Raw genomic sequence first — 26287 nt, 5'->3', positions numbered from 1 at the left:
GATCGAAATAACACTCTGTTGAGTATGAAAATAAATTCCGCTATTTGCAACAACTTCTACTAAATATCAAACAGAATTTGCCATTAAAGAACACGAACACAAGAAGCTGACAGAATAAGACACAATAATTCATCATTACAAATATATTTAATCACTTTCCTAGCTTTAAACCATCAGATTTAACTGATTATATCTCACTTCTCAATTTTCTTACGAATTCTTACGAATTAGTCAGCTGATTCAAACGAAACTCTTTTTGTAATCTGTCCGCCACCATTTTAGCTATCGCTAAAGAGCTTGTGGCTCCAGGACTCGGTGCATTTCTGCAATGCAAAATTCTATTTCCAATAGACCCCTGTCCTAAATCAAAACAAAAATCGTCCACTAAATTCCCTTCCATGTCCAAAGCCTGTGCTCGAACTCCTGCAGGTCCACGTTGTATGTCGCCCGCCTCTACCTCAGGAATGTACTTCTGGAGTTCCTTCAGCTGGAGTCTGCTGAAAGCTGATTTTAGTACCTCTTGAGTCCCGTAACCCACGTATTTAAAACAGAGTTTTTGGAAGCCGCGGTATGTTATTGAGTCTATAAACTCTTTGACATTAAAGTCAAACCAACTGAAATTATAAAATGAAGTGGAGTTAGTAAGAGTGGCGCGTCTTACGTGTAGCCCTCTCTTCTGAACGCTGGTACTGCGTTGGGACCCAGCCAGACACTTCCATCCATTCTGGGTGTGAAATGAACACCTAAGAATGGAAATCTGGGATCAGGAACAGGGTAGATATTACCCTTGACCATGTGACATTTTTTGGGATTCAACAGGAGGTATTCTCCTCTGATGGGGATAATTCGGGGGTCCCGGGAACAGTTCGATAGTTCTGCTAAAACGTCCGAATACAAGCCTCCACAGGTTAAAACGTACTTTGTTTTAACACTATTTCCATTCTTGGCGGTTATTATCACTGGGTGGGCACCATCAGTCGACTCTTTAAACCCATTGACCTAAAAACGTAAAGATCAATTTTTGTTGATCGCTTCGAATTAATACCTCAAAATTCAAATGAATGTCTCCTCCGCTCTCCTTAAAGTCTTTTCCGTAATACTCAGTAACCAACCCCCAGTCAACGATCCCAGTATGTGGCGACCATAGCGCTTCAACTCCTTGACAATACGGCTCGACTTTCTTAATCTCTTCAATTCCTTTCAATAATTTTAGATCAGGCACTTCATTTTGAATCCCCCGGTTATGGAGATCGGCCAATCTTTTTTGTTCTAACTCATTAGTGGCCACGATGAGTTTTCCGACTTTCTTATAGGGAATTTTTTTTTCGTCCAAAAATTTGTAAGCCAAGTGAAGGCCTTGAACACATAATTTTGCTTTAAGAGATCCAGGCTTGTAATAAATTCCTGCATGTATTACTCCACTGTTGTGGCCACTTTGATGAACTGCTAGTTTGTTTTCTTTTTCGAGAATGGCCATGCGTAGGTTTTTGTGTCTAAGGGAGAGCTCACGCGCGGTTGCTGCGCCCACGATGCCGCCCCCGACGATAACGAGGTCGTATTCGTTGCTAAAACAAGTCCCAATTTGTGTTTTTATCGTACCTATCGTGTTGTCAAATTTATTTCTCACGGATAGATATTGATTTTTAAATTATCGAAAATCAGGTCACAATTAAGTTCAAAATAAAAAACTCACCCCTGAACAGACGCAGTGGAGTTTTGGCGCATATAGGATTTCCCATCTTTGCAGTAGAGGCAAACCAAAAGTCGTTTTTCTAAGGTCATAAACTGCTTACAAATTGCCTTCATTGTCGCCCCCCAAATCAGCTGTCTTTACTTTGTGAAACAGCGCTAATTTTTTTGGTCTTTTTCCAGTTAAATGTACGATGTAGGTCGCCTCAATGTGACACTGACAAGAAAGCTGATATTTATCTTAAGTACACAAATTTTGTGTAATTTTTTGTTTAAACTAGTGCAGATATCTTTAGGTTAGATGTGTGATAACAAACGCCTCCTTTTTGTCTCGTCATATTGCAAACCATAATCAATCCTCGTGATCATCCAACCAAAATAAAAAAAATGGAAATTTATGATTGGAGTTGTCTATAGTCATAGAAAATTGACGCGGCTATTGTCTCCTAGATGGCAGCGTCGTATCTGTTCTTTTGGACTTTTAATAGTTTATTATGAGAATTTTTTTTAATACTGCGTGTTTCTATGACACAATTATGCAATCTTTCATAACTAAATTATGAAATGATTTGCAGGAACTCGAGTTTTATAACAGAATGAGAGGTTGTCGTTATAATTAACACCTAAAATGAACGTCTACAATCATTCTTATATAACAGAAGGAAATGTTTAAAGAAAAATAATATTCCTAAAATTTGCTATGTAAACTTTGAAAATTATGGTGGATGCGCCGGGAAATAAAAATGAAAAATGACCTCAAAGGTGTGTTATAAAAATTTATGTTTTTAATTTTCATTAATTATGAAACTTATTTCATAAACTGGACTGGGAAACAAAAATATAGCAATGTTTCCGTCGTATGAAATGCCAGCATTTGGCTGTGACAGGAGCCAGAAACAAACGCCCGTAATTGTGGGCATAACAAAATAGGTTTAATTATTAAAGACCTCACTCAACCTTAGAATTCTTTAAATACAATGCAAAGGTTTTATTCTTTGGTAATAATAACAAATTAGGGATATACGGGATAGAAACTTATCTGTTGTGATAATGAATCTTTTGATGGGCATTTACAGTATTTGTCAGACATTTTTAATAATTATCTGTACTTCAGGTGGAGGGATAAAAGTAAAAAACAAGAAAATAGGATTAATGATTATATATTATATAAGCAAAAATTTATGGTCAAAAAATGAGTTCTTGATGACAATTTTGCTTTATGTTGTGGTTCTTTTTATAGAAAATTCAGTGCATGTTCGGTTACGGCCTGTTGCGGTGTTATTAATCCGCATCGTCTGCCGCATGCTACCACACACTTGCTGTTGTCTCAAAAATCCGAAGGGGAAAAACAGGTTTTCTTGTCCAATTAAGTTGTTCCGATATATCACATTCCATCGATTCTTTGTCTGACCGGTAACCAGTTTCGTGAACAACTTGGTAATTTAGATGAGATTTAGCAAAATTGTAAAAAATGTTTGTCCGAAAAAAATATGTCGTCGACCCCTGCCCTCTCATCCATCTCCATCTGCCGCTAACAATAACTGCAACAACCAACAACCAACAAAACAAATCCTCGTCCATGTTCGTCCATTTCCGTGTTGTGTTCGCCGCGTGTTTTAAAACAACCGGTGTGCAGTATGAGCGACGCCGACTCGATCAGTAGAGTTTTGTGTGTTGTGTACGATGGAGGAGGAGCTACGTTGTCCTTCTTGTAAACAGTTCTTCACCAACCCCGTTCTGTTGCCGTGTTATCATGCTCTTTGTCTCAATTGTGCCGTGCACTTGCAACAACCAGCTCAAAATAATGCCGCATCGACGAGCTCTTCAGAGAACGCTGAAAGTGTTGCTTCTGGTAGCTCAGGCGATTACCAAGAAAGTGACAAGTTGTCGATTTTGAGTGAAACAGACAGTGGCGTAGTGTGCACATCGCGCCCCAACAGCTACGTGGGCACCCCCAACGGGTTGCTGTTTCCTAGTGCTCTGAGTCTTTCCTGTCCTCTTTGCCAGAAGTTGGTGTATTTCGACGAGAACGGCGCTCTTAATCTCCCCAAGTATCGAGTTATGCAAGCTATCGTCGAGCGGTATAGCGAGCTGAAAAACTTGACTCTGAAATGTCAGATGTGCGAGACTGAACCGGCCAAGGAGGCCACAGTTATGTGCGAACAATGTGAAGTCCTATATTGCGACAGCTGCAGAGAGGCTTGCCATCCAGCTAGAGGTCCTCTGGCCAAGCATGTGTTAAGCGAACCGAAACGCTGCTCTGCATTGACCCTCAGAAACCAAGATGGGAAGTGCACTGACCACCAGGAAGAGCACGCTAATATGTACTGTTTGGTGTGCAAAATTGGTGTGTGCGCTTTATGCCTCATGGACTCCAGACATGCTGCACACGACGTCCAAGCTCTTGCAATCATGTGCAAAGCTCAAAAGGTATTTATTTATTTGAAAAAAAAAAACAACGAATATTGTTTGGTACACACGTCTTAACACGTGTTGGAAGAGCGCTTAAAGATATCGTAAACACAAATAAACTTCACGTCTTGGAAACTCCAGATTGAAGAACGTCTAGTTATAATGGCGCTCTGTCATTTAATTATAGATACGCGGCAAAACTGATAAGATATTTATTTACCGACACATCGAAAACAAAGAATACAAAAGCCAGATAAACGAAAAGTAAATAATGTCCCATAAAGCAATAACGCTCGAACGATTCAAAAACTTACACCAAACAAGTCGATGACATGACTGAGGTCATCACAAAGGCAGTTGTGAACAATAAATTGCGAACTGCAATTAGAATTTCTAATCTTCCGATAACAGTGTAAATTGCAAAAGGACCATTTCACACTTGCATGAAGGTGTATTGCACATTCCGGAAAATTTCCCAGTGGTGCGAATTTAGACCTTTTCTTACCTAAATTTTGGGGTCCGACACAAAAATAACCCACAAATTTGGAATTTCCGGGCGTACCAAATCGTCTCGCACCCGGAAATGGTCGAATTCGGGTTTTTGCGAATTGCGACACCCGGAGATTTCAAGTTTTCAAGTTTCAACAATTTTTGTTTTCATGTACTTCATCGTGCGGAAAAAATTGCAAATTTATACATTTCGATAATTTGACTGATGCGATTTTATGGTCAAAAGTACTTTCGAAAATGGTACTGAAACCTGGTGGTAAGTCGTTTAATTTTAGGAGAATTCAGTGGTGACATACATGATCAAAATTACCATCGAAAATGGGCTCGAAATGGGGTCGCCAAAATCGATCTGTCGCGATAAGTCGTTTAATCTATGCCCAACGGTGAATTTAGAGAGATTCAGTGCGATTTCGGTTATTTTCTGGGGTTTCATCTTGCGTATCGAGCACGCCATCGAAAATGTCTAAAAATCCAATTGAACTAAAAGTCCATGCAAAACTTAGGTTGAGATATTTTATTCTTAGATTTGCAATCAACATACAAATCATGTTATTTCAGCCCCATATGATTCAAATCTATCAAATTTGCGCTATTATTTCCCCGATGATTAGCACGAATTGCGCTAATTTGACTCACAATATTTACATAGAATTATAATCCGACAGTGCAGATTCAACGGCTTTGAAATCTGAAATCTGTTGGTAGCCCTGCATGCCTCTTCGCCAGTTTGAAATAACGCTAATTGCTGCTTCGTTCTGCGATGTTCTTACTTTTCTCAGCCTGGTTCTGTAGACACGACCAAAGAACATGTTTGCTAATGGTCTTTGTCTCCTTAAGGGGTCCAGAGCTAGGGTGTGGTAGAATATTTGCGACTTTACCTCACTTCCCAAGGGAGTTACAGTTCTTCAAAAGGGAAACACCGATTGTCGTTTTTTCAAATATTACTGACAGAGACGAGCATGAAAGTTCGCAGTTTGATTTTATTACAGTCAAATAAAGGCTAACTTCTCCATCGTTTTTTTGTTTAAATTGAAAAGTGCAGCTTCCACGCCATTTTCAGATTAAATCGTATAAAATGTAGGCGTCAAGTGCACAATAAAGTGCATTTCGAGTATGGCCGGGCATTACGATAAGGTTGGGTGTGGCTTTATTTAATGCCGGAGGGGTTTTACTAATTTCCGAATGATTTTTCTACTTTTGTTGCAGTTTTTATTCTATACTAACAAAGGAAAAAGTTTTCAATGCGCAGAAAATATCAGAAATTGTTACTTGTTTTTTTCTCTTTGTAACGGTTGAATTATTTCGTTATAAAATCCCAGAGGTTTCAATTATACGTATGATATTGTCGCCTGGGCGCTTTTTAATCCAACATTTTGTAAACAGAATAAACAGAAAAAAGTTCTGCTTTTTGAGCTGAGTTATTATTTTTCAGCATAATTAGATTGCGATGTATAAAATGTAACTAAGGGTGAACTTTATACTAAGTGTTCAGAAGACGTGGATAAAATTTATATCACAACCAATGACATTCTAAGAGGACTACGACCTTTTTATTTGGTCGCATAAAATAATAACCTTGCTATGCTTTTAAAATAAAATACACGATAATATTTCACTTAACTGCTTTAATGGCAAGTATATCTCCAAACGACAAGAAAGCGTACTCTTCCACGCTTTTTCATTCGGTTTGATGACACCTTGGACAGGTATAATTACTCCTAATGAAATGAGCTGTTTACAGAACAAAACTTATGTCTCATTAAAACTTTCCAATTCCGGAGTTGAAGTTCGGAAAGACAGTGCGGGTCTTTATCAACAATAATACCTGCACGGTTCATATCGAGTTTGTCGCAAAAAAGACACGCGCGAAACAGTTTTATGTATTTGGAAGCCTTTCTTAAAATAAAAACGTATTAAATTTAACACAGCGGCTCTTGACAGGACGATATACTTTGGTGTATTTCCTAGATTTTGAGCCTACTAACTGGCTCGCCTCCAAAAGAGTTCGTTTGGGTCGCAAAATTGTCAAGTGTTCTTATAATTAGACAGAATCCCGTAAAAATCTCTCCTAATTAACTGAAGTTAGCGTCGCTACTATAATAAAACAGTTATTTTAACAAGTCTATTTCCATACACCAAATCCCAAATCTATACTTTTAAATTGAAATTTCTCTTTTGCAATTCGATGCAATTTTTTTTTCGATTAGCAAGACTAACAACTTTATTGCATGCAAGTCCACGGAAAAACTGTTTATTTTATTCCGACTCGTTGGCAATAACAATGATTCAAAAACGACACTAATTAATACCTGCAATCAATCAGCGATCAGCTACTTTCTGTCATACTAATCTTACGTCACGCACTTAAGTCACGCACAACGAAACATTTTATATTTCCTGAAGGTAATTTATCGGACGATATCGTGGGATGCTAAACTATGAGCTTTTTGATTTATATCATAAGTTGAGGTTTTAACTGTCATAGTTTGAAGGTTTTATATCGATGCTTTCTGAGACTTTGAGCTGAGTTTGGAATTTTAAACGTATCTACTTATTCTGCAACAATGAGCCTTTCGTATGCACTAACTACATCAAAAGCATTCTTGCAAACAACTACCTGAAATACCTCACCTCCAAACCAGCAGCAGTATCAAACATCTGCTTGTAACCTTTGTGAAATTTATCCCAAAAGCTATCGGATTGGATTACAGAGATACTAATAATTAAACTCAGAGAGTTCCAACTTCACCTGTATATTACACCGGAAACAGATTCATTAATTATTTAATTTTACATCATTATGTAAGAAGTGATTACGTACGGGGCAAAATCACTTAAACTCGATAAATTTAATGGAAAGCATTGAAGGCACATTCTCGGCGAATAATGAAAATCCATTCCGATGTGGTAAAGATAGCACCACATCAAAGCTTTATTACGGTAACCCAAGCACAATTGATTTTCGATTCGAAATTTATAGCGGTGACGGACGTTCGTTGCAAGTTGTGTGAATTAATTTGCAGCGAATTGATTAACATGGTGTGGTAGACAGGTTGGCTGTAAAAGACGTCTTGTTCTGTTTTTTCTTGAGGTTTGAAGTAACCGAGTCGGTGTCGTTAATGACGAATTAGGTAAGGGCAACAGTAGCACTAAACATGGGCGTAGACAAAGGCGGAAGGGAACAAATTAATGTAATTTCAACTTTCTTACTATTCGACTTATTTTTATTAGAGCTTCGTAGTTTCGCCTCTGTAGCAATAAAAAATTATAGAGAATTTTAGTCATTTTTAGTTTTTTTTTTGAGTTGTTGACTTGTTTTATTATTGCTCCCAATTACAAAGTAGTTCCAAAAATTATCGTTTTTATCGAGACCTGTTCCCCTCTATTTACGGCCAAGGCACTAAAACGTGCTGCCCTAAGCAAAATGGTGGGTGAGAAAAAACAAAGAAATAAAAATAGACTGGGAAGTTATGTATATAGAAAATATTATTGAGTAAGTTTCCCTTCTAGTCCCTTCAAAATTTAATCGTATGAATTTTATAACAAGAGGTTTTTACAGAACAGTGTTTTTAGGCGATCTACATTTAAATTAAATTACAAAACTGTAAGGGGAATAAATGAAATTTAAGGGTAGAACAACATTTTGTTCACTTTATTGTTGCAATTTTCTTATTGTATTTTTAACAAATTATCAAAATCTTACAATACATTAACAAATACTGGGTGTACCAAGATTTTACATCTTCTCATTACTTCTGATTATTCACCCCATGTATTCCCAGGGCAATAAATGAAAGAAATAATAAGAGTTGAAAAACAAAGGACAAAACTGCACGACACAGCAGGATAAAACAAAACGAACTAGTCATTGGATTGCCCTATTTTCATCACATCCTGGAACGCCCGGTACAGCAGAAAATAAATAAAAGACAATAGTACGAGAATCTACTTCCATTACGATTTGTGCAGCTCAGACATCACATGTAAAATTTTTACATTAGAGGGAATCAATAATTTTATCTTTCACCACGAAGGAATTCAGTTCATTACCTTAAAAACTAATATTACTTTAGGTTTTATACATTAATGCTTTCAGTCGAGGAATGCCTGGACTTCTTTTATGACAAAAAACTACAGAAAACAGTACATTTATGACCTCCCTTTGTTATAAATCGGCGTTGCAACTTTGGTGTACAACCAAAATAATGAGACTTTGACAGTTGACTTCTTAGTATGTTAGTAATTTGTGGAACTTCCACATGTGCCTCATAATTCAAAACAGAACTTTGGGCGTTTTCATGCCTGTACGCGTCAATCATTATGACAGTAAAACTAACTTAGACTTACAATTCTGATAAGATTTATCTGTTTCGACAGAGATTGAATTATCGTGATAAAATTCTAAACAAAGATGTGATTGTGAAAACTTCACTTAATTGCAACATGCAATGATAGATTTTATTACACTATTATTAACTAATACGTCTGTTTTCATTAATCGCGTGTTGTAGTTTTTATCAGTTAGATTAATAACTAATAGGGGAGTATAAAATAACAATGTTTGTACATTCCAGTCTTTCCTTGCACACAGTCCTTAAAAAAGAACACTAATTACGTCGAAGTTTCATCGTCAAATAACATTCTCTTAGGATACGGTCTCCTCTTTAACTTTAACAGTCTAAACTCGAAACTAAAACTGTTGTTCTCAGTCCTAAAGTGTTGTATAATCTGTCGGGAAATTTTAATGCAGTTCATTCCCTCGTAACAAGACGCCATGTAGAACATTTTGATTTGCTTCTCCACCGGATGATGTAAAATAATCTCTTGTTGATAGCGTTTACCCTCTTCACGAGGTCCGAAATATTTCGTTACAATCCACGCTGAGCCATTGGGGTCGTTCCCCTGCACACTCCAGAAAATTTCACCTGCGATTTCTGTTCTCCAGAACGTGTAGGAAAAAATTTTTCCAACCCTCTGGATCCTCCGGCCGAAATTGATATCGTAAGTGTCATCCGCGGACATTTGCTCATCGTAGTCTGATAGAAAATCCATGTTCTGCAAAAATAAAGTTAAACATGTGAAAACAGTCTGAGATAACCGCCGTGTTTAATCTTGCCGCGGGCGCATTTACCCTGTTTACAAAGCAGTAGCAGATATTTTCCATTAAAACTTGCTATGCAGTGGAGTAATTCCGGAGGCATAGCGGAAGCAAATTTCTTTTGAAACTAGTGTCGATATGCTGGGCTAAAGTGCGTTGAATAAATCAATACTTCTACTTACTTTTACGGTCAGAGTTCACACTCGGGGGAAAATAAATCAGAAATGTACACAAATTAACGATTGGGCCGAAAAGCCAAATGTTACAATTAACTGTGTCATGAAAGGTACACCAACGCGAGTGTTTTACAGTTTTATCTTATCTTTATTGACTTTATTTACTCATCGTCTTGTTTTTAAACAATTCCAAGTCAAAATTGGAGTTGGAATGGTCAGCGGTGCACTCTTTTGGGATTTATCTTATCGGTTTACAGTGTTTGAACTTTTTAGTTTTTATTTAAAATGATAAGTTTGTCGGTGCAACGTCAAAACTTCTGAAACGTCAAACGCTATGGCCACCAGGGCTACCAACTCATTTGAAATTCCGAGGCCTCCTTCAACGGCGTGGGACTAAATAAATAATGTATTCTAGTTCAGTTTAATTAAATTAAATAACGGTTTGCTAAGAAACTCCAGCCCATAGTGGCATGAGAAAAATTAGATTTATCACCGTCATGTGAGTCTTCCCACCGGTCGTGATCACTGGCAAAAATAAATCTACTCTTCTGATTGTCACATCTTTGCCAGAACTGAATGTACATTTTAAACATTCCACATGTTTAATCAGTCTCTGATCTACCAACGTCCGACTACAACACTTTTGGGGGTGCTTATTTTTAATTTCTGCAGGTATGAATGGGTATTCCCGCTGTCTACATTATTTATAATCCTGCTGCGGATATAAAGACGAGATTTAATTCGCCGGTTTTGTAAAAAAAAATTAATTAAGGTCTTACCTCATAAACTTGTGAAATTCAACACCACTTTCGTACCTACACTTTGATTGCACTAGTCATTTTATAGCGTCTGATTTTCTAAACTTAACTGATTGAACTAAAATTCAGAGTATGAATGTGTTCGGTTTTGGCTAGAGACTGGGACAGCAGCCAATAATGTTAACGCATTTTCATTTAGTATCATCGCCCCAAAAATAATACGGTTGTAACTGGGACTATTTTTGAAGTTCAAGTTAACCGTTGTGAAAGTAAGATAAATAAGGGGGGTGGGTCCCTATTAAAATTAGATTGCAAGTAAGATTTAATTTTAGTGGTAAAACTCGTGAGAGTTTGTAATTTATTAGATCATCGTCATTTATTTTTAGAAATTATGTTTTATGAATGGGCCAGTTTACGAATTTACATAAGGTGTGTAATTTGATGGGGATTTATGACTTGAAAATTGAAACTGTTTTGTAACTGAGGAAATTTTCCATGGATAAAACTTGCAATTTTCCCAAATAATATCTGTGCATTCGTCAAATGTGAACTTATGAGATTAGATAGTGTTTATTAAAACCTTTATCGATCGTGTGTGAATTTTATCATGAGCAATATGCAAAATTTTAGACGAAACGTAAATTTATTTAGATCAAAACATTCAAATTTAGTGAGATTATTCAACACTCTGATCTGAAATTCTAAAATTGTCATATTTTTCTAATCTTGGTTATTTTTTTCAATCTTAAGTTTCTATATTATTTAGGTTTTCAGGCTTGTAGTTTTTCAGGTTTTAATGTGGTTTATTTTGTCATATTCAAGAAAATTTAAGAATTTTATTGGACCAGAAAGTCTAAGTTGGAAAATTAGAATTATAGAATGTAATAAATTGAAAATTTTTGGTTTCTGAAAACTAAATATTGATAAAACGTAAAGTTTGACTTTGAAAACCTGAAGAATTACAAATTTGAAAACAGAAAAATCTAAGATAATAAAAATCAGTTAATTTTGGACCTTCAGAACTGAAAATCTGAAAACCTAAAACCGAAAGAATAACCGAAAATTCGCAAGATACAAACCTCATTTCTCCCTGAATCCATGAATTCGTAGGCCCAATCTAATTTGAAAGATGTTCTACGCGTACTCAAATTGTATGTTTATCCACAAAAGTCTTCCAAAGGATCGTGTTTCTGACGCCCCCGGAGTTATTGAACCGAGCAGATTTACAAATGTGTTTGATATTTTCTATTTTCCGAACACAATTCGTGCACCATACGTCTCTTCTCTAAAATTAGCATGTAATACGAACCTGAAATGGAACCAATATGTCGTTCAATATAATCAGCTAGACAATATTCTCAGGAATATTTCGAGAGAGGAATAAATAAAAAAACGACCATTGGATTGTTGCACGCGCATGAAATCCTGGTGCACCACTTCCAACGACGCGGTATTTATATTAATCAGCAATGAATATTACTGAAGTAATACAGGAGACATTTATTGTTCATTTCAGCGTTGAAACTGGGAATGTATTAATTTATTATCGTCCTGAAAGTTGTAATAATATGTAAAGTTGAAGCGCCAAGTGTGATCATCCATTCAAAAAGTGTTTGGATCCACATTAAATATCGACAGAATGTTCTTTGACTTGACACAGTGTCAAGTCGGAGCTAATAAATGGTAAATTCCAACTTTAGACCTTTGAAAGCGGTCTTCGTTACCCGCTTTTCAGTCGTGTCACTGAAACATTTTGAATAAATCCAGATTTTCATCAATCATTTAACTCATTACACCCTGAACAAACCTGTAGCATCGCCATTTATCCCAAACAAAAATAAAACTCTTCTCAATCCTCGATGATTCGCGCTAAAATAACCATCGATTGAAAAATAGAGGCAAGCCCCTCCGGGACCGATTGAATCAGTTATTTTTCGCATACTTCGTGCAAAAAGATTGGATTCGTCTCTGTTTAAAAGTACCGAAACCTCGAACAATAAGAGTTGGGAGAGCGCCGATCAGATCGGAAATTCGTCCACGTCTTGTTTAGTCGAGCAGCAATATTTTTTTCGAATCATCTTCGATCTGATAATTTCAATTTGATGCAAGTTTGGAATTTAATCTCGGAAATCTAAAATTACTTCCACCGGCTACCATTTGCATGTATAATTGAATTTTCATCACAAAAAATTTAATACCAACAACGCGTCTGTAGAAAAAACGCCGCCATCAACTCAGATTAGGACAGCTTTTGTAGATTGTTTGTTTAATCGTACGCAATTTACAAGTATTCGCTTCGTTTTTAATTTCTTTTATGTTACAAAGGCCTTAATAATGTGATAACGAAATGGAATTTTCATGACCGACAGTTAAACGCTTTACGTTGTGTTTCACGCAGATTATAAATAGTGCAACTTAGCGCCGAGGATCTTTTTGTTTGTCTCATCGTTTTACGTCTTTTCGAGCCATTTCCACCATTTTATCGGCACATTTAACATCCTAACCGCGATCATTCCACCTTCGCCGGAGTTATTACGGAAAAGATTCCAGTTTGCCTCGTTACTCAGAAATATTGAAAGCGATGGGGGAGTGCATCTTACCCTAACTTCATGCAATCCAATTAAAATAAACCTAGTAGTATAGTGCAGCGAGCTAAAAGTACCACAAACTCCTGGTCCTTTGTCAGTATTGCCGACGAAGTTTTTTGATTTGTTCATTCAAATAACGAGCGGAATAACGTACGCCTTTGTTTGTCCCAAAGGGAGAGATCGAAAGAAAAAAATGCTAATTCTTCTAATTAAACTTTTGAATAGTAAACTTGGGTTTAATAAAATCCAAGCACTGTTTGCTTTAAATCAGTTTTGGTTGTATTGTCAGCGCACATGCACATACAAATATTTAATTTCGAATATGCAACGTAACTATTTCCCTGATATTCTGAATAGAAACAGAAAGAGATCGATAAAACGAGCACTAAAACACATCTGTCCATGGCGCTTGATGGCTTCCCTTAGCCCAAAAATTGGTTCACTGATATCACTAAAAGTGATCTGGATTTAGTACTCATTTTCTTTCCACCCCCGGAATTAATTTGGAAAGTCCGGGTCAGAATTTAAATTTTAAATTTCGCGCCCTTAAGTTACAACTTTATCATCAAAACACTATCAATTTAGAGCGCGAAACTTGAGTATTGAACATAAACTAGAAACGAGCTGAAAATTTCGCGTGTTGAATAACTTTTTCGTAATACGAATTTATTAAATCCATACTTCTTGCTTTCATAATAGACATTCCAAAGTGTATGTCGTGGCGTGCCGGAAGAAGTTTAGTCAAGCTAATTTCGTATCTGATATTATGTAGATTTTGAATTTTCCGTAGCAACTGAAGGAAATAATCTGCCGAGGAACCTGCTGGCACTTCTTTACTATCTACATATTTTTATTTTAAACCAGTTCGCCACGTCTTAGCGTCACGATTTACGGTGTTATAGTTCCAGTTACATAAATCAGTTTTATTTTTACCAATCGTATGTTTCTAGTCAAAACCATTTTGTCTTTGATCTCGAAAATGACATGCAATAAACGGACTTTTTTGGTTTCATCATTGTATTGATTTATCTCTCGTTGGCGACAGTAGGAAAAATAGCGCATCCTGAGTCCAGATTGATTTTTCTGATGAATTTAAAATAAGATTAAAATAGCAATATCCGCTCTAAAAAACTATGACGCGTTTTCTATATAAAAGACATCCGCTGCTTGATTGTGATCGCAAAGACTACAACAATAAGGACCCTTTTGTGGGGCGTCGGGTTTAAATTTTATTTAGTTGGTGCTCGTGAGAATATTCTTGTTGTTATTTCGAACTAATCAATAAAAGTTTTAGCTAATTTAGCAGTTTATGCATGCATAAAATCGCCTGTTTTCATGTTCCAACAACGCATGTATTTAGTAATTAAGTGATACTGCAATTTCTCTCTGGGAAAAATATGTTGGACCTCCACTAAAAGCCGCACCCTAATTATCACAGCGACCGGAAACTTAATCAGTTTTTTGATTTATCTCGCAAATAAAGAAGTCATTCCCGTGTACACATTATCTTGCAGGTTCAATAAAGATACTTTATTTAAACGGAGGCAACGCATTAGGACGTGGTTTGCACAAGGGACCTGGTCTAATGCTCAATTACCCTCTGCCTTTGTTGTTTTTTCGTAAAGATGCCGCAAGCTAACATGCAATTAAAGTTTCAGAACGTAAAGAAAGCGAGGACGAGGGAAAAGATTCGGATAATTAAACTAAAATTAACACTACTGAGGTGCATTATGCCGGAATTTGGTTCACTTATTTGATGGGTGATTCAGCTGTGACCTGGAATAATGGAGTTTGCTTTTCAGTGTGTGTGCAAACAGTGATTAATCATCTGTTTACTTTGTGTTATACTTTGGACTTTTTATTCTGTTTTTAGGAAATGATAGAAAGTACTTAGGGAGACAGGTCGGAAATCCGACACTTGTGTCGGGGTGATAAACACTTTTTGTAATGTAAATTAGGTTTTTCAATTGAGTTGAGGTGTGTTTATGCTGTATCTCGGTTGTTGGCTCCTGGACAATGACACTTACTTCTAAAGGGCAATTAACTTGGTGCGATTGGATAAAAATGGGCCATTTTTAGGCACAAAGACGCTGACGCGAGCTGTACAAAACTCTAATTTTTAACAGTTTTTCTTCAGATTCCTGAGATGATACAGTTTATTTATAAAAGACCGAGTCTATACAAATTAAAATACGAATTGCAATCCACGCTTTATTTATTTATAAACAGTACAATTATGTATTTATAAATGTATGTAAACGATAAAAGTGGCAGTTTATGATGGCGACCTGTCCGCATTTTGCCCTGTTGGATCCGGCTAAAACACCCGAAAACCCCATTTAAGCATCCCGCACAATATGGCTTAGAAATTTATGTGTTCAATGTCCATTAAATCTTGTCGACTAAACAGGGGAAGTGTTACTACCACCCCATTATATTTTTGGCGTCCGCCTAAATCGATGAAGTGGCTAGACCGCCGAGGCCCCATTAAAAAAATGTTTATCACATTTGCAGAGTTATTGATCAAATCAAACCTCCATTTATTTATCAACAAATGTAGCACTCTCGCGAATTTCAGGATTAATAACAGCCATTACGGTCGTGAAAATAAATGCTTCATTATTATCAAACCGACCTGTTCAATACATTAATTACTCTTTTAATTGAATTTCTAAACTCTAACGCAAATGGACGTTGCTTTTCCATTATTCCAGTCGATACAACAAAAACAACTTCCTCATTATGCGGATATTTATAAGCTGGCACAAAAATGGCTTGCGTAAGTCTTGCGACGTCGAGTTTATTTTCAAAATATTGTGCTGATATTATTTAGTAACCTAATTTTACTCAACGAACGGAAGATACGTGGAATTATGAATATGAAGTTCCTTGCACGCTATTTTTTTACGAGATGCTAATGCAGTAGAAGTGATAAGACTAACAGCTTTTAGACGGAGTTGCGTTCAGAAAGGTCATAACGGGATCTTGGAAATTTTAAATAATTCACTCAGTTATCTTCTCAAATTAACCTGTGAGGGATGTAAAAGGAGCACGCTTTTGTACCTCTCCATTCTCTCTTAAATGTTCGTTAACCGATAATTAATTAACAAGAGCTTTGCCGCCTTCTATTAACGCAAGGAACAAGGAGATGCTTTATTAACGACACTATTTATTATTTAAGTGTGCTAGTGGTTGTTTGCACGGAGCAAATAGAACGAGTCATGTTTCTCCAGGCTATAAAATTGCGAAATGTTTTTCAACTTTGGATAATAGTCAGTGATGCTTGCAAAGTCCGCGTTTTGCGATGGAGGAATTACCTGCCGAGCTAAAATGTAACCTAGTTATCACCGTCGAGACGCCGAAAGCGTTTATGGAATGGAAATTACTTGTTAACGAAGCGACGAAGAGACCTCAGCACGGACGAAAAAACGACATTCGCAATTTCTATCGCTCCTTTCGGAATTGACTTTGGCGAGAATTTACACTGATTACAGTTCCCTGCACAAATATCGATAAGATTCTTTCTAATTAATGTGTACATCTGGGAGTTGAAAAAGTGAATAAAACCAAATAGTATTCATGGCAGACGTAAAACGACGCACGCTCTTGTTTTTCTTGTGCTTTTAGCGAAGGAACTTCAGAAACGCTAGTTAAATATTCACATTTGCTGTCTTTTAGGTAATTATTCCTCGGGGATATCCTTCAGACAGTTTTCATTTCCTTTATAAGTTTTGTTTTTCGCAGATCAAAAACTTTTCAATTACAGTGTTGTAATAAACGTAATTAAACTATTCGCGAAAAATCCGCACGTTCCGTTCACTGGCGTAATTGACTATCGATTCTGACGTCTTTTCCGCAAACATCAGCGTCTCGACGCCTGTTTCTTTCCCTCCGATTGTCACTTTATTAAAGCAATACAGCGTTTCCGACTGATACTTCAAACAGAGCTTTACTCTGAAATGGACAAGTGTTGAACATAATCAAACTTCTAATTGTCCACCGTTCGGAACAGCTAATAAACCAACTTGCTAATGAATACAGGAAACGTGTGACTCTGCTGTTTGGAGCAATTATTGATTTGCTGCAGTCAATAAAATGTTTGTAAAGTTAATTAAAGGAAAATTGAAGATTTTTCTCGGTAAACAGTGAGAGCGTGCTTAAAGGAGACAAGTTCGAATTGAAAAGAATTGGAGAAGTTTCTGCGCCATTGAACTAAAAAGACTAGATAAACGTTTATTGGAAGCGCACTCACTTAAAATTTATATTGTTTTTGTATGGTTCACTTTATTGCTAATACTATTCAACATGTGTACCCCATTTTTGAAGTCTTGTAATTAACTTTTTATGAACAAATAAACTGGTAGCTGATGCCGGGAATTCGGAGAACAAATTAAAATGACACCAGTCTTCTCCGGGTGTCGGTGCAAATTGTTCGCCTATTTGTCACGTCGATGGCGTTTCAAGATTGATGGCCATTATTTAAATCAATAGAGCAGTTTTTGATATTGCTCGCAAGGGATTTCACGATGAAACTTTGATAATAATTAGTATAATGGGAAACTAGGGTGCGTGCTGCTATCGAGTACCAGTTAAAGAATGTGGAGCAGTTGAATTTTTTCTTCTTTAATCTCAAGCATTTCACGTGTATCGTGAATTGTTTTTTCTATAGAGCTAAATGAAACACGAGACATTTCAAATTTATTCAACACTGGGACGATACATAAAAGTTCAAATTCAAGGAGCTGATTTAATTACGATAGCATAGTTCAAGTAACTTTGAATGAAGAAGTCCTAGGGCAGTTATAATTCGGTTTAAATTGAGATCGGATAATAATAATTCAACAGTGAAACAAATCCCCTTTCAAGTTTAGATGATTGTACGAATTTTAAACATCAGAGTGTTGCGAATGTACAATACGATATTTCTGGTTCGGAAACGGAAGATCCGGTTTGCTAAATTTCCCTGTGTTAAGAATAAACTTTAGAATAACTTCCGTAAAGCTAACTGGATTAGCGTTATACGATCTCGTGTCTATTGTGAATTGGTAAGTTTTGAAGCTGGAAATTAACTGCCTTTTATGTGCTTCTCGTTTTCACGTTTTTGGCTGTAACAAATCCAAATCCCTCTATTTTTATTTTGCTGAGACAATGTTGTTATGATCCGAGTCCTCACTTTTGTTGAGTAATCTCAAACTCCAAATCCCAACTAATTTTCTGCAGATTGAACTCTGAACCAGTTATTAACATGCCGTAAACTTACAAGTGGCCATATCTATCATTCGACTAAGCAAATTTAACTCTCATCACCTCATTTTGAAAACTTTGGCACTAGTTCAACGTACTTCCCAGGAAATGGGTTATATCTCCTCCGATGTGTTATTAAATTGAGCAGCAAAATGTCACACTCTCCGTTGAACTTACGCAGGATTCCATTAAATCGTGGTTATTGAATTTGCATTTCGATACAGAACGGGGACGGCGAAATTTAATCTCGTTGAAGACGTTTAGGAATTGTTCACATTTAACTTTCAGTCGGGTTAAAAGCAATTAAACTTGAATGGGCGAACTTATTTTTTCATATGAAAGAATTCATATTTTATTGGATTCCAGAGTTATGTTCAAAACTCGCCGTTCTTTTCTATATTAGATATGGTATTCTTCTTTCTGGAGGATTTTGTTTTGCATGCCACTAGCATAAATTAAATTACTCCGTTTTATTAAATTCCCGTTTGGTTCAAATAGTGTCCGTTTTTAATTGTTGCTGATATAATTAATATGCAGCATGAAAGCTCGACGGAGCTTGCATAGAATTAAACATGTTTCCGACTGGAAAATGTTAGAAATAATTAGAGAAATTGCGAGGTTAATCACCCGTGCGCATGTGGCATCATTCAAAGCCTCAAAGACACATTGCATTGAGATTGCAGTGCTTGAAGCATTTGTGTAGGTCTTGTGTCGTCATAGAAACACCCCAACTCACTCGAAAGAAGACAAATTTATAAGCTCGGAAAAAGCTTCATTTTAAAATTTGATACATTATCTCCGCACTTATTTAACTAATCGAATTTGTTCGGTGATGAGTATTAAGAAGTCAATAATTGTTGGTAGATAGTTGAGTTTGATTTATTTGAAGGAGTAAGGGAGTGGGGTTCCCTTTTTAGGGGATAATTACCCGATTCTCTCCCATGCTGCATTTCCGGATAAGAGGATTACATTACTGTAATAATTAATAATTTTCTACATCACCCCAATGTTTTGTCTATTTTGTAGCTTATAATACCATTTTCAAACAATGTTTCCTGTTTAATCAATAAAGGCTACACATCACATCTCGGCAAACAAATGGGATTTAATAACGTTCATTCGGAGCACTTTATTACATTTCGTATTTTTAAGACAGGGAGTTTCAATAATAATTCCTTTTACACACGTAATTCTCGTAATTAATTTTGTTAAACTAAGAGATTGTTGTGATCCTGTTTTCAACATGAGTATTTCAGAAAATACGATTTGTAATTCAAATCAGGGTATTGAATTTCAAGAAGCATTAATTGTAATGCAGATTATCAATTATGTCGGCTCCCAACCAAAGCAAACCGCTGATTACTGTTCTCTCTGTGTGCACAAAATATCGGGATAAATCGCATCCAGTCCATTAATGGTTGGTTGTGTTTATACGGCGAAACAATTCATTTTTTCGTTGTCTCGTTACCTGAACATGATCATTTTGTCAACGGTAATCTAGGATTCCAGAGGGATCCTTCCAGTAATCAACGACACTGTTACGGAATACCCACATATTCCAGAATTCCCGCAGGATCATGATGACGAGTCGAAAGATTTAAGAGATAACACAAAGGACCCCAAAGTGGTCATTGTGCATACTGCTGTCAGCAAAACGTATCTCCTGATAAAATTAAGAATCTTGCGGCGTAACTTTGAAAATACACGTTTACACTCTCAGTTATTAATAAGTTGGGAAAACTAATTTATAGTTGGCCTTTGTTGAGGGATTTTAATAATATAATCTTACTAATAATGTAACATTGGCTAAACCGAGAAACCACCCAAATCCATTAAGGGAACTTTACATAGAGACGCCGGAAATCGAATTATGATTCGATTTTTCCCAAAAATGTGAACCATGCGCCATTTGAATATTTGTTTTAAATATTAAAACTGCAGTTTCATTAAATCTATAGCCTTTGTCTTGCAGATCCTGTCCGCCTGCATACAGAAAGAGGAAATCTTTCCAATATCTATAAAGTTAAGGACGTTTTTGAAGTTTCAAGTCTCCATTTCCGTGTTTCTATTTTCTTGTAGATTTTATCTGTCTAAGCACAGACATTGAGAACGCACCCGTTTACTAGAACTACCCTAAAAGCTTATCATGTTGATTAGCACCTTATCACGCTATCACATTAGGATTGGATAATTCTCACGAAATAGGATGTCATCTTCGGATTACATCCATCACATAACAGTTGACTGTAATAATTAATCTTCTTGTTTCATTTAGCATGAAGTAACATTGGCGATTCTAATTAAATCAGTTTTGATGCCACGTGACGTTAATTTTAAACAATACTCTTTTAATGGAAGAAAAATATTTTCCTAATAGTAAACATGTTTACCTCCACCAACATCTCCATTTGAAATAAATCGTACACTGCAGAAATGTTTATGGAACAGCCCATTCAACACAGACAACGGCAAATCTCGCGGCTCAATTGAGCGTAAAATCAAAGTTATAACTGCTTTGTAAAATTGCTGGAGACAGAAACCATTAAAGAAAATCCCGATAGGTGAAGAAAAATCTCATTTTATTATCTTATCCCGTAAATTCGGGCTTGTTGTCTTATAATATTATATTGAATTTAAAAATCTAACTTTGTTTTGTTTTCATTTCAGACTGAATTATCTCATAACTTGCAACAGTTGTCTGAGAGAGCTCGATCAACAACAGAATTCATTCAACGTCTCAAGGGGATGAGCGATAAAGTTAATGTAAGTCAATCCAACCTTCGCGCTGACCCGTAACTTCACCATCTAATCTGGAAAGCTGTCAGTTTTTTACCAAATCTAGTTTTATTCGTTTCTGTGGCGTAATTCCAGCCGTGGTGTTGAAAAGGGTTTTTTTTATTTCATTATTAATTATGTTGAAGCGTTTTTATTGAACGGTCGCCACTCAATTGACCGCACTTGCCCCGGAAAAGCATTAATTGTTTTTTAAAACGCTCCTGTAAGATCTCTGTTTATCTTAGATGCCGCTAAGAGCACAAAAAGTGTTTCGTCTCTACTGTTTGTTTTTCCAGCGAAGTATTGTTTGTTCTTAGTCCAACACCACTAACATCGTTCTTTCTTCATTAAAGACTTATTCGTATAATAAGTGCAACACTCCGATTTCCATATAATTACAAAAGTTTGAGACATAGTTCTGGTAGAACGAAACACACTGGTGCACAATCACAAAAACGCCACTCGCATTCTAAAATGACTTTTTTAATACGGAACTTTGATATTGGCAGCTCAAACGACCGAAGTTTCCCAAGTGGGGATCAATAGAACCTTTAATTAAATATAAGTTCGAGTGAAGTGGTGCATTAGTTAGTTGTTCCACCATCAGATATTTCTGCTACATATTAATTATTTCTTCATTATTCTTCGACGGAATGCAAAGGTGGATCGCGAGGCTTGAAGGAAAGAGGTTTTAATTAAATCCCAGAAGGATGTAAAAAGCGGGGGCATTAATTTCTGTCTTAAAAAAGCAGAGCATTTTCAGATCCTCACTCATTAAATCCTTTGAAAAACGACAAAAGCGGAATAGCGGAAATTGCAAAAAACTGCAGTTGCAAGGATTTTTTTGAAATGTGTTTTTCACCTGCAGGAAAACTGCGAAGAGTTCGAAGCAGTGGTATCAGCTCAATGCGATGCATTAATCGAAGCCATTCAGCACAGACGCTCTCAGCTCCTCGAGTGCATTAGGCAAGATAAGGAATTGAGGGTTCGAGCTTTAAAGGAACAAGTTACTACCTGTACAAGTAGATTGCAACAGACTACTGCTCTACTACAGTTTTGTATCGAAGCGCTCAAGGAAACCGACAGTTCCGCTTTTCTACAGGTAAATAGATGATAATAGTGCTAAAAAACAAAGAGATCGGAATCAAATCTCCAGCAGTAAGTTTTGAAAGTTTAAATATTTATTTAGAGTCCCGGCGCCTCCACCAAAATCCGCTGAAAAATTTATGCTGCTTTGAAATTCAAGCACTTGAAGTTGGATTTAAAGTAGTTTTTTCACCGTTTTGGGTTCTAAATGTGATTATTTCAGGTTGGGTCCATGCTCATTAGTAGAGTTGCTAACACCGACCACTCCTGGCATAAAGAATGGACTGCACCTCGAGTTTCCCCTCACTTCGACCTAACACTAGACGACAAATCCGTCCTCAAGGCAATTGACCAACTCAATTTTATTCAAATGAAACGTAAGTTTTATTGATCATGTTCAAACGAGCTGCTTTTCTTTCAGTGTCGTGACTCCAACAAATTTCAAATACTTTTCTTGTGATTTCATACAGAACTGAAAAACGAACGTTTCGCTTAAATTCTTTTGTATTGTTTTATGTTCTTTAATTAAATGATAAATTTGCATTGTTTACTCAGCGTACATTGATGGAGAAGAAAGAGTGCCTGCAGGTAAATGCATGAAAAGCATGTTTATTTACATTTTATAAATGGCATGGTTTTATTCGGAGTTAATTGTTTTTGTTCATTTATTCCAACGAAATTGTTAAGTTAATTTCGCGTGCAATTTAATATTATTCGATAAAATTTCATTATAACGGACAAACACACAGTTAAACATAAATAATAGTTGCAGATGTTCTTAATGGATCTATTTCGATTTAATTTGATTATATCTGCGATAATTTTAGGTTTTTCATTCATGTTAAGGTTAACCTCAGCAAACCGCCGTTTAATCAATAAAATGAATCTAAAACGTCTTTTTGTCACTACTATGGAAAATTACGAATTTCCCCCGAGTCGCTTATACTTCAAAGTTGTTTCTTTTCCTTGCTCTTGGGAAGCTCACGATTGTTGCATTAACAAATTGTCGCTTGCGACTTTTCTCGTCTCGTAAGTTGCTAATTTTGCTCTGTTTTCTTTCAAAAGTTTTAAAATAATTGACGCCGAGTCCTCAGGAGTAGTGAACTTTAGGGAAAAATTGTAGAACCACCAATTGTAGTTAGTTTAGAGATCTAACATTTTCAATGATTCGATTCTTTCGTTTGTAGAGCTGGTAATTTTCTTTTGTGTTCAGTCAGAGCATTGAAATTTGTAACGGTATCGGTTTAATTCTCTGAATTGCTTTTCATTTAGATACAATATCGTGATCTTCTTGGTTTAATTGGTCTCTTTTTGTACAGCACCAACTGCACCAACAATTATACCCGAAGAATGTAGTGCTGAAAATAACTCAGTCACGGTGGCGTGGCAACCGCCTGCTCAAAGTCATGTTGAAGGCTACGTCTTGGAGTTGGATGATGGAAACGGGGGCGATTTTAGGGTAAGATTCATCATACCATTAAAGTTGCTTTCATCTGTCAATTAAATTGATTAAATTTGATGGAATTATCACCTGAGATGATACCTTACAAACGGAGAGAATAACACTGACTAATGACGGCATTGTTATCTCACACAGCCACAAAGATTATCGTCGGTTGTGAATATAATTTGTCTTAATTTCAACACTCGACTCCTGTAATGTACAATTGGCTAATTAACCTTTGTTCCCGCTTTTTGCCCATCAAAGTTTGTATCTCTCTGCAGACCGTTCTGTTATCGAATTCCAATCGGGAAATCAGTGAGTCAGACAGCTCATATACTCGAACCATTAATCTTTCACCCTACATGTTGTTACCTCTCACATGAAGCTGGCGTTACACCCCGACGGCCCTAGATCTCTATTATTCGGACCAATTCATTGTTCTGTAAACGGCAGAAACACGCGAGAGGAAAGAATTTAGCGGTTTCTCAACGTCTTGTTGGGTTTACAATGTTATTACCGAGTCATTTTCGTTCCAGGAGGTATATTGTGGCATTGAAACAATTTGTACCGTCGATGGCTTGCACTTTCACTGCATGTACAACGCAAGAGTCAAGGCGTTTAACAGCTCCGGCGAAGGAGAATACAGCGAACTCATCGGGTTACAAACCGCAGAAGGTAAAGAAGTTCCTCTGTGAACGTATGTCTTAATATCTGTTGTTTTGTTCACTTTTTGACGTGTAAACGTCGAGTTCAGACACACGTTCGCAAAGCGATTGGAGAAATATCCAAAACGGAAGAATTTCTTGTGGTGTTTGCTGTGTTATTTAACACATTGAACGCCCACTCTACAGTTCTCTTGGCTCTCGTTAATTGCATGTTATTACTTTAGTTGCATGGTTTACCTTCGACCCAATCCTCTCCGGTCCGGGTCTCCAATATTCCGAAGACAATACAACAGTCACCGGCGAAGGGTGGGAACACCGAATAGCATTAGGCAGCGTTGGTTTTAGTCGAGGTGTCCATTATTGGGAATTTACAATAGACAAATACGACGCCGACACGGATCCTGCTTTTGGCATCGCCCGAATAGACGTGACAAGAGATAAAATGTTAGGTAAAGTATCCAAAACCGCATCCTCAGTACGATTCACGTGTAAAAAATCCAGGTAAAGACGACAAAGGCTGGGCAATGTACATAGACAAGCAAAGGTCGTGGTTCCAACACGCCGGAGGACACGAACAGAGAGTTGAAGGTGGCATATCAGTAGGTTCAACTATAGGAGTTCTTCTGGATTTAGACCATCATATTCTGACGTTTTATGTCAACGAAGAGCCGCAAGGAGGGGTAGCTTTTAGAGATTTGTACGGCGTTTTTTATCCGGCTGTTAGTATCAATAGAGGCGTGAGCGTCACTCTGCATACTGCTTTAGATCCTCCGTCTGATACTGAAGAAACTTAGATGGTAAACGCGGGAGGTTTGACACGCACAAGGCGCAAAACGTGTGTATTTCCATGTAAAAACCGACACCGTTTAACAATTTTCCGTCTGCACAGTACTGTAACTTGCAAGCGGGCTCACTCCTGAAGTGTGATAACGACGCAGAAGCACTTACATTTATCTTACGCAAATCTGTAATATTTAATAACTCCGTTGTCTTGTAACAAGAAGTAATCCAGAAATGTAATCTTAAAATCAGATTTTGTTTACACATCGAATTCTATCTTTTTTGAACAAGCTCGTTAAAACGCGATGTAACCCACATAGTCTTATCAAAACCAATGTAAATATTCCGAGGTGTTTAATATCCTTAAATACAGTGATGGACAAAAAAAGAGCGAAATTCCCATTTTGACCGGATTACAATGACAAAATTACTGCGAAGACTTAACTCGCTTTTTTTTGCCCGTCACTGTACAATAAATGGAACCTTTTACGTACTTAATATTAACCTGTAAGACTGATAATTTTTATGCACATTTTTGTGTGTTGTAGCGGCTTGCCGCTTCACGAAATGGTCAAACTTTTAGTAAAGCGCCAAGCGGCTATATTTTCATTATTAATGTTGAGTGTTATCATTATCAGTTACTCCATTTGTATATATTTTCCGTGTTGATTTCAGTTTCAACCCTAAATTATAACTTCTAGTCTAAATTATTCGCTTTAGTTATGATTACACTTAAGTAAGCTTACCTGGTGTCTTCGTTAAGCTGAAGGACTAAAATGCGCAGAAACTTGTAGAGCTTGAGGATTATAGCAGCGCTTGGTACTTCAACTTGACTCTTGCATGAGAATTATTTTTGTGTTCCTTTGTTATAGTTTAAAGGAATTCTGGTGCGATAATTTTAATGTCATACAACTGAAAATTAGTTATAATTAACTTATTCGAACTTTGTTATACCTAATTGATATTTGTGATTACTATTTAGGACAAATTTTATTATGTCATCTACACTTCTTGTATATAAATTTGTATAATAAACGAAAAAAATGCGAGTTTTCTTCTTAC

General features: G+C 36.6%; 3 protein-coding genes across 5 annotated transcripts; 1 reads left to right on the top strand and 2 right to left on the bottom strand.

The window, feature by feature from the left end:
• Positions 1 to 128: 128 nt before the first annotated feature.
• L2HGDH (L-2-hydroxyglutarate dehydrogenase) lies at positions 129 to 2037 on the bottom strand. Its single transcript, XM_088043089.1, has 4 exons — positions 1694 to 2037; positions 1046 to 1565; positions 662 to 999; positions 129 to 614 (listed from the first exon to the last, which is right to left on the bottom strand). Exons 1-4 carry the CDS (start codon positions 1804 to 1806, stop codon positions 221 to 223), a joined length of 1365 nt encoding a protein of 454 aa, XP_087899215.1. The 5' UTR covers positions 1807 to 2037; the 3' UTR covers positions 129 to 220.
• A 1276-nt stretch (positions 2038 to 3313) lies between these two features.
• Positions 3314 to 26274, top strand: Trim9 (E3 ubiquitin-protein ligase Trim9). Of its 2 annotated transcripts, XM_088042609.1 has the most exons (9): positions 3314 to 4119; positions 21143 to 21238; positions 22119 to 22352; positions 22560 to 22713; positions 22892 to 22924; positions 23656 to 23795; positions 24317 to 24455; positions 24670 to 24894; positions 24947 to 26274. In XM_088042609.1, the coding sequence occupies exons 1-9, from the start codon at positions 3373 to 3375 to the stop codon at positions 25237 to 25239; spliced, it is 2061 nt and encodes a 686-aa protein (XP_087898735.1). In that variant the 5' UTR covers positions 3314 to 3372; the 3' UTR covers positions 25240 to 26274. The 2 variants fall into 2 exon arrangements, with proteins under 2 accessions (XP_087898735.1, XP_087898736.1); XM_088042610.1 differs by lacking the exon at positions 22892 to 22924.
• LOC148169767 (uncharacterized) lies at positions 8728 to 10819 on the bottom strand. 2 transcript variants are annotated; one of them, XM_088043356.1, is made up of 3 exons: positions 10665 to 10819; positions 9892 to 10600; positions 8728 to 9666 (listed from the first exon to the last, which is right to left on the bottom strand). In XM_088043356.1, the coding sequence occupies exon 3, from the start codon at positions 9661 to 9663 to the stop codon at positions 9223 to 9225; it is 441 nt and encodes a 146-aa protein (XP_087899482.1). In that variant the 5' UTR covers positions 9664 to 9666; positions 9892 to 10600; positions 10665 to 10819; the 3' UTR covers positions 8728 to 9222. The 2 variants fall into 2 exon arrangements, with proteins under 2 accessions (XP_087899482.1, XP_087899481.1); XM_088043355.1 differs by lacking the exon at positions 9892 to 10600 and having other exon boundaries at positions 10665 to 10815.
• Positions 26275 to 26287: the final 13 nt, after the last annotated feature.

The sequence above is a fragment of the Gnatocerus cornutus genome, chromosome 8 (assembly GCF_029298725.1).
Source record: "Gnatocerus cornutus isolate USDA-ARS CGAHR chromosome 8, icGnaCorn1.1, whole genome shotgun sequence".
NCBI lineage: Eukaryota > Metazoa > Arthropoda > Insecta > Coleoptera > Tenebrionidae > Gnatocerus > Gnatocerus cornutus.
This window is presented reverse-complemented; position numbering and strand designations above follow the sequence as displayed.